General features: G+C 53.9%; 2 protein-coding genes across 2 annotated transcripts; both read right to left on the reverse strand.

Annotated features, from left to right (window-relative positions):
• Positions 1–1,936: 1,936 nt before the first annotated feature.
• Positions 1,937–8,810, reverse strand: LOC134432300 (serine/threonine-protein kinase PAK 3-like). The gene is made up of 13 exons (XM_063180874.1): positions 8,732–8,810; positions 7,749–7,786; positions 7,184–7,310; positions 7,113–7,124; positions 6,079–6,213; positions 5,330–5,393; positions 4,656–4,704; positions 4,234–4,346; positions 3,858–3,975; positions 2,986–3,085; positions 2,518–2,714; positions 2,283–2,420; positions 1,937–2,038 (listed from the first exon to the last, which is right to left on the reverse strand). Exons 1-13 carry the CDS (start codon positions 8,808–8,810, stop codon positions 1,937–1,939), a joined length of 1,272 nt encoding a protein of 423 aa, XP_063036944.1.
• Positions 8,811–12,073: 3,263 nt separating this feature from the next.
• Positions 12,074–18,947, reverse strand: LOC134432301 (serine/threonine-protein kinase PAK 3-like). The gene is made up of 13 exons (XM_063180875.1): positions 18,869–18,947; positions 17,886–17,923; positions 17,321–17,447; positions 17,250–17,261; positions 16,216–16,350; positions 15,467–15,530; positions 14,793–14,841; positions 14,371–14,483; positions 13,995–14,112; positions 13,123–13,222; positions 12,655–12,851; positions 12,420–12,557; positions 12,074–12,175 (listed from the first exon to the last, which is right to left on the reverse strand). Exons 1-13 carry the CDS (start codon positions 18,945–18,947, stop codon positions 12,074–12,076), a joined length of 1,272 nt encoding a protein of 423 aa, XP_063036945.1.
• Between the last annotated feature and the right edge of the window lie 26 nt (positions 18,948–18,973).

The following is an 18,973-nucleotide window of genomic DNA, read 5'->3' on the forward strand; positions in this document are numbered from 1 at the left end:
GCAGTAGCTTCCAGGTGCTCCTGGAAGTCACCAGGCCTTGACACAAAGATGTGTATTCAACGGAGGGAGAGAAGCATCATGCTCAGCTCTAAATGTGACCTTTGCTAGCAGATCATACTAGCGGGCAATAAATTACATTTGTTCTGCTCTTAGCCAGAGCCAAGATGGGAATCAAAGTCTAGATGACAGGAGAAGATCACACGAGCCTCAGCTTTTCCAGAGGAGGAAAAATACAAAGGATAGTAAATTTGCCTTGGGTTTACAGGCTATTTTTGCAGATCGATAGACAAGGGATGAAGCTTCAAAGATGAGAGCAAAGGAAAATCAACAGATATGCTGAAAGTGAGTGAAGAGGAAGGAGACCTCAAATTACCTGAAAAGCTGCACAGAAAGCTTCTCTACTTTTTGCACTTGCCTCAAGTTTTAATCGGCAAAATCTAGGAGTATTTCAAACTTATTTTTATTAATTCTAGAAGAAAGACAATCAAAACGGTGTACTTCTGCTTACAGTATCAAGTAAGGCACAGGAAGCCATTAGAGTAAGAAAAATTGTGTTCAGACGGCTGAGGCAGCCTTAGGGGTAGGAGGAATGGGGAGGCGTGGAAATCAGGCCTGTGGGCAACATTCAAGGAGCATCCAGTCCCTGAGCAGTCCCTCACAGTGGGTATGCCAGCAGATGGAGGCGAAATGGAGCCACAGCTCGGTGGGAAAAGGGCCGGGGTGGAGAGCCGTGCTCAGCAGGGGCTCCTGCATCAAATTGCTCAATGACAGGTGTGCTATGCTGTGTGCATGTCTCCAACACCTGGCAACAGCAGGCTGGCCCAGATGTGGGAAAAGGCCAAGGAGGCAGCAGAGTGGGAATGGGGCTCTGCAGGTGGCCCTGGTGGTTGCACACCCCTGTGGGGGATGAGGCTGGCCCAGAGGGTCCCTGGGGGTCTGGGGTGAAAAGTGGGGAAAAGAGAAGCAGGGAGGAAATGCCAGATGCCGCTGTGAGAATGCCATTCCATCCCACATAGTGACATAGTGAGAGGAGGGTGGCAACAAAATGGTGATTGCTGCTGATCAGCCTGACATCTGATCAAGACAAGAGGCCCAGAAAGGACTGCACATCTGCCTCCTAGTGTTGTCCTGAATGGCAGCTCATTACCTGGTGTTCATTACCTGTAGGTCTCTCAGCTTCCCACAGGCATGCCACACTTCAGGTAAGCAAAGCTGCTTACCTCACTTTGTTCTTTGGGCCTCTGAAATGGACTGTCCACTTAGCTACAGCCCGGCAAGGAAGGCAGCCTTACAACACTCTGGTATTTTCGACTTTTATTGACACTCGGGCTGAAACAAAGTATCCCCTCGCTGCTTCTTCATCTTCATCATTCTGTCCTGCAGGTGGCCTGCTCAGGCTGACAGCTTGGAGCGCCTGCAGGCTCCAGTTCTGCTGCAGCCCAGCTTTTCCTCTCACTGCTTAATTCTTATTATGACAATTCTTTCATTTCTACTTCAAAGCTTCCCTAAATTAACAACACTCTATCCTAAGATAAACAATCCTCTACTATCCAAGATGTCTATGTTCCATAGTCCTTAAATGTTGATCCCTGTATTTCCTAATTTTTTTAAATTTTCACCTTTTGCAGAAAGAAAAACAACAGAGCTTTCAATTGAACCTAACAACATATCTAACCTAACCTAACCTAACCTAACCTAACCTAACCTAAGCTAAGCTAAGCTAACCTAACCTAACCTAATCTAATCCAACCTATGCTGACCTAACCCAACCTAACCTAACAGCTAACCTAACAGCTCAACTGAGCAAATATCTACACTATCATGTTTCCTAGCTACGGCACAGCTCCTCTTCAAACTCGGGGGATGGCTCAAGCTCTGCCTAAAGATGACACATCCCCTTTTCCCTCCTCTTGGCTGGCGGGGCATCAGGGCCTCCTCAGGCGCAGGTGTCTCCTCTCCAGTCTTCCTGCACTCGCTTGGCTGAGATGATCAGAGCAGCCAGGCTGGAGGCAGGATCGCCTGAGGTCACGAAGGGATGCTGCCCAGAGGAAAAAGAACAAAGAAAGGAACTCTTACTTTCCAGGATCACATCCTTGCAGGCTCAAGCAGGATTCCCTGGCTACCAGCAAGACACACAAAGAGCACTGAGGGCAGCATGTCCCCCTGCGCCTTCCTGTCCTGGCAGCTTTCTGTGCCACGTGGCCCACACTCCTCCTCCTCCTCATCCCTTCATGCAGGTGTCCTCAGCTGCCAGGGCTTTTTGCCCCTTTGCTTTTTCTTACCTGTAGGAGCTCCTGGGCAGACCAGCGCCTGTCCTCATCTGCCTGCAGGCAGCAGCGGAGGAAGTCGCGCAGGAGAGCCGAGTGGTGCCTGGGGTTCTGCAGTTTTGGGGGCCCGTTCCTTTCTAGCAGTTCAAAAACCTACAGCACATGGATGCAAGAGGACACTCCACCTGCTCCTTTGCTAGCCACACACAGCTCTCTCCACACAGAGCCCTCTTGCTAAGCTGCACCTTACCCGGAGACGGGCTTCCCGCTGGTAAGGAGCTTCCCCTTCCACCATTTCCAGCCCCATGATCCCCAGGGACCAGATGTCCACTTTGGGGCCGTAGGCTTCTCCTCTCACCACCTCCGGTGCCATCCAGCTGGGAGTGCCGACGCTGGAGCTGCGCTTGCTGTGCTCAGGGCTGAGCTGAGCACAGAGGCCAAAGTCACCTGAGGACAAAAACAAAGCCTGTCAAAGCCAGCTACCACTGGCAAAGTGGCCAAAGCCATTGCCCTGACCAGGCCATGCTGAATCTAACTGAAAAAGCAGCTGAGCTCTCCTTCCACGGGCCTGGAGCCAGGCAAATAAGGCATCGGCCGCTTCAAAAACACCCTGACGATTCACGCACTGGCCAAGCCGCGCTTCTGCCCCAGTGGCCGTCACCAAAATGCAAGCGCACGGCATATGCTGGACATGCTGCAGCCCAGCAGGGATACCCACCCAACTTGACGGATCCGTCCGTGCCCACCAGGACGTTGCAACTTTTGATGTCTCTGTGGATGACTTGGCGGGAATGAAGGAAATGCAGTCCTTGCAGGCACTGAGAGAGGAAAAGGAGGGAGGGAAAGTTAACGTGCAGGATCTGATTTCATCCCACCCGCAAGGAAAGAGCTCAACGGGATTGGCGGCTTTCTCAGGGAATTGTGAGCGAGGGCGAAACATCACGCTGCTGTCACCATGAAGAGCTTGCTGCTTCAACACTCTTGGAAGTTTTTTCTAGATTTCCAAGCAAAGGCATCCGGGCTCCCAAAAGTTCCACCGGCCTTGGGTAGGAAGCGCGCCACCTTTGGCTGGGAGGCGGCAGGGCCAAGAATTTTGGGGAAGCCTAGTGGCAGCAGAAGAGGAAGCTGCTGGTGACAGCAGCACCTTTGAGCTGTTGACCTTTGAATGCATCGCCATCCAGGCTGCAATGCTATCCTTTGAAGCTGAGGACAACTCTTTGCCCTTAGCTTGAAATTCTGCCAGCCGCATGCTGCCTTCCAGTGGCAAGCAATGTAGGACAGACAGACAGGCTCCAGGCAAACATTCCCAGGCAAAGCTGAGAAGAGGAAGAAAGAGAAATTGAGCCAGTGAGTGAGCACCAAGGCCAGAGGACAGACAGGATGGAAGAGTGCAAGAACAGAGCCTGAGGAGTGCGAGGGCACCGGCAGGCAGTACACTTCCCATGCTCTTTCTTCTCCTGTGTGGTGTGACAGCAGCAGCAGCAGCAGCAGCAAAAGAAAGGTGAGAGCAAGAAATCTCGGCTCTCCTTAAGCTCCAGCTGACAAGCAGCATCCGGGCAGTCTTGGGCAAGCACAAGCGGCATCCCTCACCTCCCGACAGACAGCGCCTATCTGTCCTTCCTCCAGGTACACTGCCCTCAGCACATCAAACAAGGTGCCGCCGTCCATGAACTCCATGGCCAGCCAGAGCTCCGCATCCACCAGGTAGCTGAAAGAAGAAAACCACGGCATGGAGAAACAGAATGGGCACAGCCTCCGTCACCCCAGGGCCTGAGACAGGTTTTTGCAGCTGCTCTCCAAGCTACATGTGCCACAAGAGACTATTGAACACCAGCTCCACCTCCTCCCGCGCTCTGGAGACCAGCAGAGAAATCATCCCCAGCTCTGTTCTCTGCCAGCGACCAAAGGGCATCGTCTCTTTGCGCTTGCACCAGCTAAAGCTACATTGACACCAGAATATGCCAACCTGTCTAAGTAGGTAACGATATTGGGACTCCTGTTGTCCCTCATGGCCAGGATTTCATTGGCAGCCAGCTCCTCGGACATCTCCTCCTCGAGTGACATGATCTTGATTGCCACCTGCAATGACATTGGCCACCGGTACCTTGAGAAGACGCACCCTGCTCGAGATCACAAGGAGCACGGAGCGAGTGCTGCTGCAATGAGGCAGCACGCTGGGCCAAAGTGCCTTGTCACTAGACAGCAGAGCTTAGCAGAAGCACCAAAAGCCATCCCAAATGCATTCTGCCCCCTGAGCCTAGACTATATTTCAGAGGAACAGCCTCTGCTGCAGACATGGAGCTGCCACCCAAACCTCCAAGCACAGCTCACAGCAGCGGGCAAAGCGCTCCAGAGCTGCAAAATGGCATGGGGCTGTTGGCACTTTACCTGTTGTCCGCTGCTGGTGTCAAGGGCTTTATAAACAGCTCCAAACCCTCTAGAAAGACAAAAGCAGCAGAAAGAGACCTTTATCCCTTTGGCAGGGAAAGCAAGCCCAGGCAGCAGATCTCCCCTGGCTGCCTGGATGCCTTCCTTAGAAACAATGCCTGGCTGCAGCATCTCTTCGGCCAACAGCACGTCAGCCCTCTGCCATGCGGGGCAGGCTGTCCAAGGGAACACTAAGGTGCAGCATGAAGACCAAGGGCCGCTGGAAATCTCCAAGGCGCACACCCTGCCAGGTCATTTCAGAACCTAAGGGGAACTCTCTCCTTGTGCGGGTGTGCATGCATGTGTGTGTCAAAAAAGGGAGAACAATTTGAGTCACAAGACTGTCCTGGACAATCTGATCTTTCTTGCATGGCAAGGGGCTCTTTCAGGCCACAAAGCTGCAGGGCCAGGGGTTTTCCCAGCTCCTGCTCCTCACTGCTGCAAGCAAGACACTGCCAGCATCAACTTGTCTTTAATGAGGCCTTTGCATTGCTCTGACCGAGCAGTCCAGGCAGGCGACACGAGGTCAAGCCAGAGCCTGACCATGTTTGGAGCTTGCCTGACTTCACGCTTGATATTGCACCAGCCAAAGACCTGGCCCACACTTTTGTAAAATGAGCTGACGTCACGCTTACCCTCGCCCGAGTTCCTCAAATGCCGTGTATTTGCCTGTAGGCTGGCCCTGACTCACGATGCTCCCTGAAAGACAAAAGCAGTGCAGGGCGCTCACTCGCACACAGAGACGCCGCTGCCCAGGGCGTCCCAAAGGCAGCCCCACTGCCTGCAGCTCTGGGCCCTTTGCGGTCCCTCGGCTTCCAGCTGCTGAGACCAGCAAGTGGGAGGGCCATCTTCTCCACCTTTCATCAGGTGGCCTTTCCAAGAAGGCCTTGATTTCTTTCAAGAGCAGCATCCCACGCGATAAGCCAAAATGATGAGCCCTTAAGAAGGGGGCCCTAAGAGGTAACCAAGGGCCTTTGCAGCCTCCGCAGTCACACCCACCATCACTGGCAGGTCCACTGCCAGGGGCACAAAGTGTCTGGGCCGGAGGAGGAGTAAGAACCAGAGTCAGAAAACAGCTGGGGCCAGACAGCTCCCTGGGCAATAGTCACTTGCTAGGTGCCAGCCTTCTGCTCAAGCAGAAACAATCTCTGCTTTTGTCTTTGGCCCAGAAGGCAGCCCAGACAGGGCCAAGCCAGGCCCAGCCGCCCTCACAGGCAGCAGGGACTCCCTGAGCGCTGCCGCGCTGCCTCAGAGCACAACAACACCTTCTGCAGAGAGGCCTAAGTGCCTCTGGGACCGAAGGGCAGCATCTGGCGCAGCCTACACCCAGACACGCGCGCAACAGCCTGCTCTGGCAGACAAGAAATGCACCGGACGGACGTACTCAGTGTCTTCAGGCCCTGCTCCTCCCTCATCTCGGGCTGCTGGGCTGCGCTGCTGCAGGAAGTGCCGGCAGCGGGGCTTGAGCTGGCTGCTGCAGGCCATGCTGGTCCGGCGGCACCAGGTTGAATGGCAGAGCCTGTCTTGCACTGGGACAAGAAAGGATTGCCCGTCAGAAGAGTGGCTGGCACACATGCCCCCCCAAAGCGCACAGCAAAAGCAAGGCCTTGGGAAGGTGCTGCCAGCCACGGCCAGGCCTCTCCATCTGGAACAGTTCCCATGTCCCCTTCTCAAAGGCACCTTCGGGAGAAGCCCAAAGGCTACTTGGATCCAGCCCCTCCCGACCACCTCCACGCTCCACCTGTTCAGCTTTTCTGCAAGACACTGGCAACAAGGTATCGATGGGGCTGCCAAGATCCACAAAGAGATCAGAGCAGGACCCCAGAGCCTTGCTGCTTTCCTCCTCCTGTCTTTTCCTGGGCCGGAATGAAATCAGCCCGGAGTTGGCACGCAACAGTCTGCTCAGAAGCCCGCAGCGTGTCCCTTCTCTCATCTGTTTCACGGATTTCCCTTCTCTATGGCAGCCTTTAGGGAGCGGCCCTTGGGAGCCCCTTTCCAGTCCTGCCCAGACCCACCCGCCCTTTTACACTGCAGGGCTGCCGAGGATTCTCCTCTCCAAACTCTGCTCTGACCGGCTGGAAGTGAAGCACAGCCTGAAGCTAATTAGTCCACGGAGAGAGCAGGTCCCTTCCAGGGGCCAGTGTCTCCCAGGTACCCTGCAAGGCTGTCAACTGCAAATTTGGGCCGCGCTGTCCGCTGACCACCGGCAGCCTGCACTGACAACGGGCACAAGGGGCTGACTCCTGCACTGAGAGTCACTGAATGCTGCCTCCTGTCTGATCCCAAGAGACACTCTGGCGCCCTCTCAGCATCCCAGCTTAAATGTCAAACTTCAGAACCCATTGGCCAGGGCTCCCCGGCTTGCCTGAAGCCGCACTACGTCACAGCAGGCACACGGCCGCCAGCATCTTCAGCCACGAGCAACAAGAGCTGCTCCAAAACGGGTAGCCTGGCCCTGCACCAAAGGCAGTGCCAAGCTCAGCTGTCACTTACTGGCTCTGCAAGTTCCGGCTGTGAAGGGACAGCGGCTGAAGGCTTCATCTTCCTTTGCTCCTCTTCATCCTCTTCCTCAATGACAGAGGCAGCCAGAGGAGCTGCTGACCCTGCTGTTGTGCCCTGCAGGCAGACAGAAGTGAGAGAGATGGGCAAAAGCCAGTGCCCTAGGAGCTGCTTTCTATTGAGCTGGGAAAGGACCCAGAAGAAGGGCAAATCATAGACTTTGATACAAGTGGGCCTCTGAGTCACGCAAACCCGAGGAAGCTGGCTGAACGAGCTGCTACTCCATCTTGCTGTGCATTTGAGCTTCCCTGCTGCCTAGAAGCAGCAAGATGCCTTGGAGCTGTCCCATTTGCCTTTCATCTCTTGAAAGGCTTTTCACTGGAAAATCAGCAAACAGCCAGTGCTCCCTTTGCTACTGCTGATGCCACCGGGCAGCCTGCCTTTCCTTCAGCCTCCCACGCCGGCACTCCACACTCGGCTGCAACAGGCCAAGCTGGCAGAATTGCTGCACAATTCTCACACGCCAGCAACGTCACAGCTTCCTTTGCCACTCACCAAAGGACAGGCTTGTCTCCATCCGCGTGTCAGGTGACCTGCAGCCAGCAAAGCAAAAGGAACCAGAGGCCCTTAGAAAAGTGCCTGTGCTGGCCACTCCCACAACACAAGGCAGTCCCAACACAGAGCATTTCCCTTTCCCAACATGCCTCCAGGAGCAACAGCTCTTTCCCACAGCAAGCAAGAGAACAAGATGGACGCGAGAGGAGCCTCTGTCTACAGTTGGGCCTCTTTTGCCAAGAGAGAAATAGGAAGACGGTGCTGGAAATGCCCGCTGCTCTTCAAAACTTTGAGCTTCTCTTGTGCCTAACAGCTCAAGCTACATTTCCCTCTTGCCTTTCCTGCATTTTCCATATACATTCTTTCAAATTGCATGCCCTAATTCCCATCCCTTGGCTGAAGATGATAGCCCAGCAAAGCTTCCACAAAGGGTCCCTTCCCTGTGGCAGCTCCCTGCTGAAGCAGCCCAGGAACAGCTGCTGGGCTCAGCAGCAAACCCTCCCTGCACTGGAGTTTGTGCTGCATCGCCAAGGCAATCGCAGTCTTGGCACAGCATCAAAGGCTCAAGTCATGCAGCCAAGGCCTCTGAGGGGCAGAATATGGAGCAAAAGGTGCTTTCCTTCACTCCTGGAGAGAAGCACTGAGTTGGTAGAAGTACTTCTGAGGATCTGCCCTCAGAGTCTGCAATTTGCAGCTTGTCTTGCTTGAAGCAGCAAGCTGAGGAAATAAATGACAGACTCCGCTGCAGCGCACTCTCCCGGGGAGGGGAGGCAACCGCTGCAGTTTGCATGGCAAATACTCTGCACGCGCCACCCAGTACAGATGCCCCCTTTGTAGCTGATGCTGCTGGCAGGACATTGACCAAAGCGGTGGCACCTTCATGGCCATTTTGTTCCCAAAGAAACTGGGCCACTGGTGCGGCATAAAGAGCAGAGCCAAGCAAAAGTCGGGCGATGCCAGCCCCAGGAGAAACCTTTACTTACGAGTCAGCTGGGTCAGGTAGTAGCCAGAATAGACAACAGAAAAGACGGTGCAAACGGCGGCACAGACTTGCCCGATCATTTTGGCAGCGCTGTGCGCGTTTGCACGCTGAGTGCCACCCAAGGGAAAGCCAAGACTCCTCTCGGGGTGCAGGCCGTCCTGCGCACAAGGATCCTCCTGCAGGGAGCCAGCAGAAGAGCTGCTCTGGACGACCAGGCCTGGCGCGCACCGGGACAACGCTGTGCTGACAGCACTGTGACGTAGCACCTCTGGCTTGACCTCACAATGGCAGCTGCTCTGTGGCTTTCTTGTGCCCAGCAAGACAACCTTCTGTACAGCTGATGCAAAAGAAAAGCCTGGGAAATTCTCCTCACTCACAAAGGCAGGGCTCAAGGCATGCCAGGGGAACTCAGAGAATGCGCCAATCCAAGCGGCATCCAAGCAATGCAAGCAAACATGACTCTTGGTCCCAAAAGCTTTGACTGAAAGCAAGTCTGCTTCTTCTAGGTGGCATCCTAGCTGGTTTGGAAAAGCCTAACTTCTTCAGTGACATTTAGATGGCAAACGAAGCAAAGATAATAAATTTCCAGGACTATTGCAGGCTGCAGTTGCTCCTTGAGCACGCGGGTGCATGCTGACCTATGGAGGGGCTTGACAGCTGGCCTGCAAGCAAAGCCAAGTTCACGGAAGAAATAGCAGTTGATGGTTTTTGAGTGTATCCATAGCAAGGAAGAAGACAAGGCCGTCAGCATGGAAACCCATTAGAAGAGATACAGGAAAATTTGCGTATGCTACACTAGGTGCCGAAGTAGATGTGCATACGTGCCTTATAAATTTCTGTAAAACTTTTGCCAGTTATATTGACGTTAATTGCTTTGCACCAATGGATAGAAGAAGTTATTGTGATGTAGTTAGTGACTTGAGATCACGCTTTGTTAAGAGTGTATAAGCTGGAGAACATGCAGAATAAAACAAACAAACCTTTTTCTTCTTGGACCCTGATCACGTGTGTATGCCACGTCCGGCCTAACGGTGGCGCTTGCCCCATCTCTGGGTCAAGAAAGAAGTCTTGTCTGACTGGTACCTTTTCAACAAGCTGAGAAAGAAATTAGTAGCTGGACATGCAGATTTCTGAAGAGAGGACAGAAAAGTGTTGACAAGAATAAACCTAAGTTTTAAATGCCTGAAGCACTCAAAAATAACATGTTTTGGGATAGTGTACCATATGTTAGACAGAGTTAAAACACACCACAACTCATTAGTATCTGGACTTCATTGCCCACTCTGCTTAGAAATGTTGCTTGAAGGCACTTGGTGTCAAGGATCCAGTTCCTGTAGATCACTGTCGACGTAGATCAAAATCCTACCAACCCATGAGTGTCAAAACCAGCAAGAGTGAGACTTTTGTCCTTGGCAGTAGCTTCCAGGTGCTCCTGGAAGTCACCAGGCCTTGACACAAAGATGTGTATTCAACGGAGGGAGAGAAGCATCATGCTCAGCTCTAAATGTGACCTTTGCTAGCAGATCATACTAGCGGGCAATAAATTACATTTGTTCTGCTCTTAGCCAGAGCCAAGATGGGAATCAAAGTCTAGATGACAGGAGAAGATCACACGAGCCTCAGCTTTTCCAGAGGAGGAAAAATACAAAGGATAGTAAATTTGCCTTGGGTTTACAGGCTATTTTTGCAGATCGATAGACAAGGGATGAAGCTTCAAAGATGAGAGCAAAGGAAAATCAACAGATATGCTGAAAGTGAGTGAAGAGGAAGGAGACCTCAAATTACCTGAAAAGCTGCACAGAAAGCTTCTCTACTTTTTGCACTTGCCTCAAGTTTTAATCGGCAAAATCTAGGAGTATTTCAAACTTATTTTTATTAATTCTAGAAGAAAGACAATCAAAACGGTGTACTTCTGCTTACAGTATCAAGTAAGGCACAGGAAGCCATTAGAGTAAGAAAAATTGTGTTCAGACGGCTGAGGCAGCCTTAGGGGTAGGAGGAATGGGGAGGCGTGGAAATCAGGCCTGTGGGCAACATTCAAGGAGCATCCAGTCCCTGAGCAGTCCCTCACAGTGGGTATGCCAGCAGATGGAGGCGAAATGGAGCCACAGCTCGGTGGGAAAAGGGCCGGGGTGGAGAGCCGTGCTCAGCAGGGGCTCCTGCATCAAATTGCTCAATGACAGGTGTGCTATGCTGTGTGCATGTCTCCAACACCTGGCAACAGCAGGCTGGCCCAGATGTGGGAAAAGGCCAAGGAGGCAGCAGAGTGGGAATGGGGCTCTGCAGGTGGCCCTGGTGGTTGCACACCCCTGTGGGGGATGAGGCTGGCCCAGAGGGTCCCTGGGGGTCTGGGGTGAAAAGTGGGGAAAAGAGAAGCAGGGAGGAAATGCCAGATGCCGCTGTGAGAATGCCATTCCATCCCACATAGTGACATAGTGAGAGGAGGGTGGCAACAAAATGGTGATTGCTGCTGATCAGCCTGACATCTGATCAAGACAAGAGGCCCAGAAAGGACTGCACATCTGCCTCCTAGTGTTGTCCTGAATGGCAGCTCATTACCTGGTGTTCATTACCTGTAGGTCTCTCAGCTTCCCACAGGCATGCCACACTTCAGGTAAGCAAAGCTGCTTACCTCACTTTGTTCTTTGGGCCTCTGAAATGGACTGTCCACTTAGCTACAGCCCGGCAAGGAAGGCAGCCTTACAACACTCTGGTATTTTCGACTTTTATTGACACTCGGGCTGAAACAAAGTATCCCCTCGCTGCTTCTTCATCTTCATCATTCTGTCCTGCAGGTGGCCTGCTCAGGCTGACAGCTTGGAGCGCCTGCAGGCTCCAGTTCTGCTGCAGCCCAGCTTTTCCTCTCACTGCTTAATTCTTATTATGACAATTCTTTCATTTCTACTTCAAAGCTTCCCTAAATTAACAACACTCTATCCTAAGATAAACAATCCTCTACTATCCAAGATGTCTATGTTCCATAGTCCTTAAATGCTGATCCCTGTATTTCCTAATTTTTTTAAATTTTCACCTTTTGCAGAAAGAAAAACAACAGAGCTTTCAATTGAACCTAACAACATATCTAACCTAACCTAACCTAACCTAAGCTAAGCTAAGCTAACCTAACCTAACCTAACCTAACCTAATCTAATCCAACCTATGCTAACCTAACTCAACCTAACCTAACAGCTAACCTAACAGCTAAACTGAGCAAATATCTACACTATCATGTTTCCTAGCTACGGCACAGCTCCTCTTCAAACTCGGGGGATGGCTCAAGCTCTGCCTAAAGATGACACATCCCCTTTTCCCTCCTCTTGGCTGGCGGGGCATCAGGGCCTCCTCAGGCGCAGGTGTCTCCTCTCCAGTCTTCCTGCACTCGCTTGGCTGAGATGATCAGAGCAGCCAGGCTGGAGGCAGGATCGCCTGAGGTCACGAAGGGATGCTGCCCAGAGGAAAAAGAACAAAGAAAGGAACTCTTACTTTCCAGGATCACATCCTTGCAGGCTCAAGCAGGATTCCCTGGCTACCAGCAAGACACACAAAGAGCACTGAGGGCAGCATGTCCCCCTGCGCCTTCCTGTCCTGGCAGCTTTCTGTGCCACGTGGCCCACACTCCTCCTCCTCCTCATCCCTTCATGCAGGTGTCCTCAGCTGCCAGGGCTTTTTGCCCCTTTGCTTTTTCTTACCTGTAGGAGCTCCTGGGCAGACCAGCGCCTGTCCTCATCTGCCTGCAGGCAGCAGCGGAGGAAGTCGCGCAGGAGAGCCGAGTGGTGCCTGGGGTTCTGCAGTTTTGGGGGCCCGTTCCTTTCTAGCAGTTCAAAAACCTACAGCACATGGATGCAAGAGGACACTCCACCTGCTCCTTTGCTAGCCACACACAGCTCTCTCCACACAGAGCCCTCTTGCTAAGCTGCACCTTACCCGGAGACGGGCTTCCCGCTGGTAAGGAGCTTCCCCTTCCACCATTTCCAGCCCCATGATCCCCAGGGACCAGATGTCCACTTTGGGGCCGTAGGCTTCTCCTCTCACCACCTCCGGTGCCATCCAGCTGGGAGTGCCGACGCTGGAGCTGCGCTTGCTGTGCTCAGGGCTGAGCTGAGCACAGAGGCCAAAGTCACCTGAGGACAAAAACAAAGCCTGTCAAAGCCAGCTACCACTGGCAAAGTGGCCAAAGCCATTGCCCTGACCAGGCCATGCTGAATCTAACTGAAAAAGCAGCTGAGCTCTCCTTCCACGGGCCTGGAGCCAGGCAAATAAGGCATCGGCCGCTTCAAAAACACCCTGACGATTCACGCACTGGCCAAGCCGCGCTTCTGCCCCAGTGGCCGTCACCAAAATGCAAGCGCACGGCATATGCTGGACATGCTGCCGCCCAGCAGGGATACCCACCCAACTTGACGGATCCGTCCGTGCCCACCAGGACGTTGCAACTTTTGATGTCTCTGTGGATGACTTGGCGGGAATGAAGGAAATGCAGTCCTTGCAGGCACTGAGAGAGGAAAAGGAGGGAGGGAAAGTTAACATGCAGGATCTGATTTCATCCCACCCGCAAGGAAAGAGCTCAACGGGATTGGCGGCTTTCTCAGGGAATTGTGAGCGAGGGCGAAACATCACGCTGCTGTCACCATGAAGAGCTTGCTGCTTCAACACTCTTGGAAGTTTTTTCTAGATTTCCAAGCAAAGGCATCCGGGCTCCCAAAAGTTCCACCGGCCTTGGGTAGGAAGCGCGCCACCTTTGGCTGGGAGGCGGCAGGGCCAAGAATTTTGGGGAAGCCTAGTGGCAGCAGAAGAGGAAGCTGCTGGTGACAGCAGCACCTTTGAGCTGTTGACCTTTGAATGCATCGCCATCCAGGCTGCAATGCTATCCTTTGAAGCTGAGGACAACTCTTTGCCCTTAGCTTGAAATTCTGCCAGCCGCATGCTGCCTTCCAGTGGCAAGCAATGTAGGACAGACAGACAGGCTCCAGGCAAACATTCCCAGGCAAAGCTGAGAAGAGGAAGAAAGAGAAATTGAGCCAGTGAGTGAGCACCAAGGCCAGAGGACAGACAGGATGGAAGAGTGCAAGAACAGAGCCTGAGGAGTGCGAGGGCACCGGCAGGCAGTACACTTCCCATGCTCTTTCTTCTCCTGTGTGGTGTGACAGCAGCAGCAGCAGCAGCAGCAAAAGAAAGGTGAGAGCAAGAAATCTCGGCTCTCCTTAAGCTCCAGCTGACAAGCAGCATCCGGGCAGTCTTGGGCAAGCACAAGCGGCATCCCTCACCTCCCGACAGACAGCGCCTATCTGTCCTTCCTCCAGGTACACTGCCCTCAGCACATCAAACAAGGTGCCGCCGTCCATGAACTCCATGGCCAGCCAGAGCTCCGCATCCACCAGGTAGCTGAAAGAAGAAAACCACGGCATGGAGAAACAGAATGGGCACAGCCTCCGTCACCCCAGGGCCTGAGACAGGTTTTTGCAGCTGCTCTCCAAGCTACATGTGCCACAAGAGACTATTGAACACCAGCTCCACCTCCTCCCGCGCTCTGGAGACCAGCAGAGAAATCATCCCCAGCTCTGTTCTCTGCCAGCGACCAAAGGGCATCGTCTCTTTGCGCTTGCACCAGCTAAAGCTACATTGACACCAGAATATGCCAACCTGTCTAAGTAGGTAACGATATTGGGACTCCTGTTGTCCCTCATGGCCAGGATTTCATTGGCAGCCAGCTCCTCGGACATCTCCTCCTCGAGTGACATGATCTTGATTGCCACCTGCAATGACATTGGCCACCGGTACCTTGAGAAGACGCACCCTGCTCGAGATCACAAGGAGCACGGAGCGAGTGCTGCTGCAATGAGGCAGCACGCTGGGCCAAAGTGCCTTGTCACTAGACAGCAGAGCTTAGCAGAAGCACCAAAAGCCATCCCAAATGCATTCTGCCCCCTGAGCCTAGACTGTATTTCAGAGGAACAGCCTCTGCTGCAGACATGGAGCTGCCACCCAAACCTCCAAGCACAGCTCACAGCAGCGGGCAAAGCGCTCCAGAGCTGCAAAATGGCATGGGGCTGTTGGCACTTTACCTGTTGTCCGCTGCTGGTGTCAAGGGCTTTATAAACAGCTCCAAACCCTCTAGAAAGACAAAAGCAGCAGAAAGAGACCTTTATCCCTTTGGCAGGGAAAGCAAGCCCAGGCAGCAGATCTCCCCTGGCTGCCTGGATGCCTTCCTTAGAAACAATGCCTGGCTGCAGCATCTCTTCGGCCAACAGCACGTCAGCCCTCTGCCATGCGGGGCAGGCTGTCCAAGGGAACACTAAGGTGCAGCATGAAGACCAAGGGCCGCTGGAAATCTCCAAGGCGCACACCCTGCCAGGTCATTTCAGAACCTAAGGGGAACTCTCTCCTTGTGCGGGTGTGCATGCATGTGTGTGTCAAAAAAGGGAGAACAATTTGAGTCCCAAGACTGTCCTGGACAATCTGATCTTTCTTGCATGGCAAGGGGCTCTTTCAGGCCACAAAGCTGCAGGGCCAGGGGTTTTCCCAGCTCCTGCTCCTCACTGCTGCAAGCAAGACACTGCCAGCATCAACTTGTCTTTAATGAGGCCTTTGCATTGCTCTGACCGAGCAGTCCAGGCAGGCGACACGAGGTCAAGCCAGAGCCTGACCATGTTTGGAGCTTGCCTGACTTCACGCTTGATATTGCACCAGCCAAAGACCTGGCCCACACTTTTGTAAAATGAGCTGACGTCACGCTTACCCTCGCCCGAGTTCCTCAAATGCCGTGTATTTGCCTGTAGGCCGGCCCGGACTCACCATGCTCCCTGAAAGACAAAAGCAGTGCAGGGCGCTCACTCGCACACAGAGACGCCGCTGCCCAGGGCGTCCCAAAGGCAGCCCCACTGCCTGCAGCTCTGGGCCCTTTGCGGTCCCTCGGCTTCCAGCTGCTGAGACCAGCAAGTGGGAGGGCCATCTTCTCCACCTTTCATCAGGTGGCCTTTCCAAGAAGGCCTTGATTTCTTTCAAGAGCAGCATCCCACGCGATAAGCCAAAATGATGAGCCCTTAAGAAGGGGGCCCTAAGAGGTAACCAAGGGCCTTTGCAGCCTCCGCAGTCACACCCACCATCACTGGCAGGTCCACTGCCAGGGGCACAAAGTGTCTGGGCCGGAGGAGGAGTAAGAACCAGAGTCAGAAAACAGCTGGGGCCAGACAGCTCCCTGGGCAATAGTCACTTGCTAGGTGCCAGCCTTCTGCTCAAGCAGAAACAATCTCTGCTTTTGTCTTTGGCCCAGAAGGCAGCCCAGGCAGGGCCAAGCCAGGCCCAGCCGCCCTCACAGGCAGCAGGGACTCCCTGAGCGCTGCCGCGCTGCCTCAGAGCACAACAACACCTTCTGCAGAGAGGCCTAAGTGCCTCTGGGACCGAAGGGCAGCATCTGGCGCAGCCTACACCCAGACACGCGCGCAACAGCCTGCTCTGGCAGACAAGAAATGCACCGGACGGACGTACTCAGTGTCTTCAGGCCCTGCTCCTCCCTCATCTCGGGCTGCTGGGCTGCGCTGCTGCAGGAAGTGCCGGCAGCGGGGCTTGAGCTGGCTGCTGCAGGCCATGCTGGTCCGGCGGCACCAGGTTGAATGGCAGAGCCTGTCTTGCACTGGGACAAGAAAGGATTGCCCGTCAGAAGAGTGGCTGGCACACATGCCCCCCCAAAGCGCACAGCAAAAGCAAGGCCTTGGGAAGGTGCTGCCAGCCACGGCCAGGCCTCTCCATCTGGAACAGTTCCCATGTCCCCTTCTCAAAGGCACCTTCGGGAGAAGCCCAAAGGCTACTTGGATCCAGCCCCTCCCGACCACCTCCACGCTCCACCTGTTCAGCTTTTCTGCAAGACACTGGCAACAAGGTATCGATGGGGCTGCCAAGATCCACAAAGAGATCAGAGCAGGACCCCAGAGCCTTGCTGCTTTCCTCCTCCTGTCTTTTCCTGGGCCGGAATGAAATCAGCCCGGAGTTGGCACGCAACAGTCTGCTCAGAAGCCCGCAGCGTGTCCCTTCTCTGATCTGTTTCACGGATTTCCCTTCTCTATGGCAGCCTTTAGGGAGCGGCCCTTGGGAGCCCCTTTCCAGCCCTGCCCAGACCCACCCGCCCTTTTACACTGCAGGGCTGCCGAGGATTCTCCTCTCCAAACTCTGCTCTGACCGGCTGGAAGTGAAGCACAGCCTGAAGCTAATTAGTCCACGGAGAGAGCAGGTCCCTTCCAGGGGCCAGTGTCTCCCAGGTACCCTGCAAGGCTGTCAACTGTGAATTTGGGCCGCGCTGTCCGCTGACCACCGGCAGCCTGCACTGACAAAGGGGACAAGGGGCTGACTCCTGCACTGAGAGTCACTGAATGCTGCCTCCTGTCTGATCCCAAGAGACACTCTGGCGCCCTCTCAGCATCCCAGCTTAAATGTCAAACTTCAGAACCCATTGGCCAGGGCTCCCCGGCTTGCCTGAAGCCGCACTACGTCACAGCAGGCACACGGCCGCCAGCATCTTCAGCCACGAGCAACAAGGGCTGCTCCAAAATGGGTAGCCTGGCCCTGCACCAAAGGCAGTGCCAAGCTCAGCTGTCACTTACTGGCTCTGCAAGTTCCGGCTGTGAAGGGACAGCGGCTGAAGGCTTCATCTTCCTTTGCTCCTCTTCATCCTCTTCCTCAATGACAGAGGCAGCCAGAGGAGCTGCTGACCCTGCTGTTGTGCCCTGCAGGCAGACAGAAGTGAGAGAGATGGGCAAAAGCCAGTGCCCTAGGAGCTGCTTTCTATTGAGCTGGGAAAGGACCCAGAAGAAGGGCAAATCATAGACTTTGATACAAGTGGGCCTCTGAGTCACGCAAACCCGAGGAAGCTGGCTGAACGAGCTGCTACTCCATCTTGCTGTGCATTTGAGCTTCCCTGCTGCCTAGAAGCAGCAAGATGCCTTGGAGCTGTCCCATTTGCCTTTCATCTCTTGAAAGGCTTTTCCCTGGAAAATCAGCAAACAGCCAGTGCTCCCTTTGCTACTGCTGATGCCACCGGGCAGCCTGCCTTTCCTTCAGCCTCCCACGCCGGCACTCCACACTCGGCTGCAACAGGCCAAGCTGGCAGAATTGCTGCACAATTCTCACACGCCAGCAACGTCACAGCTTCCTTTGCCACTCACCAAAGGACAGGCTTGTCTCCATCCGCGTGTCAGGTGACCTGCAGCCAGCAAAGCAAAAGGAACCAGAGGCCCTTAGAAAAGTGCCTGTGCTGGCCACTCCCACAACACAAGGCAGTCCCAACACAGAGCATTTCCCTTTCCCAACATGCCTCCAGGAGCAACAGCTCTTTCCCACAGCAAGCAAGAGAACAAGATGGACGCGAGAGGAGCCTCTGTCTACAGTTGGGCCTCTTTTGCCAAGAGAGAAATAGGAAGACGGTGCTGGAAATGCCCGCTGCTCTTCAAAACTTTGAGCTTCTCTTGTGCCTAACAGCTCAAGCTACATTTCCCTCTTGCCTTTCCTGCATTTTCCATATACATTCTTTCAAATTGCATGCCCTAATTCCCATCCCTTGGCTGAAGATGATAGCCCAGCAAAGCTTCCACAAAGGGTCCCTTCCCTGTGGCAGCTCCCTGCTGAAGCAGCCCAGGAACAGCTGCTGGGCTCAGCAGCAAACCCTCCCTGCACTGGAGTTTGTGCTGCATCGCCAAGGCAATCGCAGTCTTGGCACAGCATCAAAGGCTCAAGTCATGCAGCCAAGGCCTCTGAGGGGCAGAATATGGAGCAAAAGGTGCTTTCCTTCACTCCTGGAGAGAAGCACTGAGTTGGTAGAAGTACTTCTGAGGATCTGCCCTCAGAGTCTGCAATTTGCAGCTTGTCTTGCTTGAAGCAGCAAGCTGAGGAAATAAATGACAGACTCCGCTGCAGCGCACTCTCCCGGGGAGGGGAGGCAACCGCTGCAGTTTGCATGGCAAATACTCTGCACGCGCCACCCAGTACAGATGCCCCCTTTGTAGCTGATGCTGCTGGCAGGACATTGACCAAAGCGGTGGCACCTTCATGGCCATTTTGTTCCCAAAGAAACTGGGCCACTGGTGCGGCATAAAGAGCAGAGCCAAGCAAAAGTCGGGCGATGCCAGCCCCAGGAGAAACCTTTACTTACGAGTCAGCTGGGTCAGGTAGTAGCCAGAATAGACAACAGAAAAGACGGTGCAAACGGCGGCACAGACTTGCCCGATCATTTTGGCAGCGCTGTGCGCGTTTGCAC

The sequence above is a fragment of the Melospiza melodia genome, chromosome Z (genome assembly GCF_035770615.1).
Source record: "Melospiza melodia melodia isolate bMelMel2 chromosome Z, bMelMel2.pri, whole genome shotgun sequence".
NCBI lineage: Eukaryota > Metazoa > Chordata > Aves > Passeriformes > Passerellidae > Melospiza > Melospiza melodia.

Coding starts and splice junctions, on each gene's coding strand:
- LOC134432300 (XM_063180874.1), bottom strand. CDS start 8,810: ATGATCGGGCAAGTCTGTGCCGCCGTTTGCACCGTCTTTTCTGTTGTC. Junction 4,347..4,655: donor ACACCAGCAGCGGACAACAG/GTAAAGTGCCAA, acceptor ATGTCATTGCAG/GTGGCAATCAAGATCATGTC. Junction 2,421..2,517: donor AGCGGGAAGCCCGTCTCCGG/GTAAGGTGCAGC, acceptor CATGTGCTGTAG/GTTTTTGAACTGCTAGAAAG.
- LOC134432301 (XM_063180875.1), bottom strand. CDS start 18,947: ATGATCGGGCAAGTCTGTGCCGCCGTTTGCACCGTCTTTTCTGTTGTC. Junction 17,448..17,885: donor GGAGACAAGCCTGTCCTTTG/GTGAGTGGCAAA, acceptor GTCTGCCTGCAG/GGCACAACAGCAGGGTCAGC. Junction 12,852..13,122: donor GGACGGATCCGTCAAGTTGG/GTGGGTATCCCT, acceptor TTTTGTCCTCAG/GTGACTTTGGCCTCTGTGCT.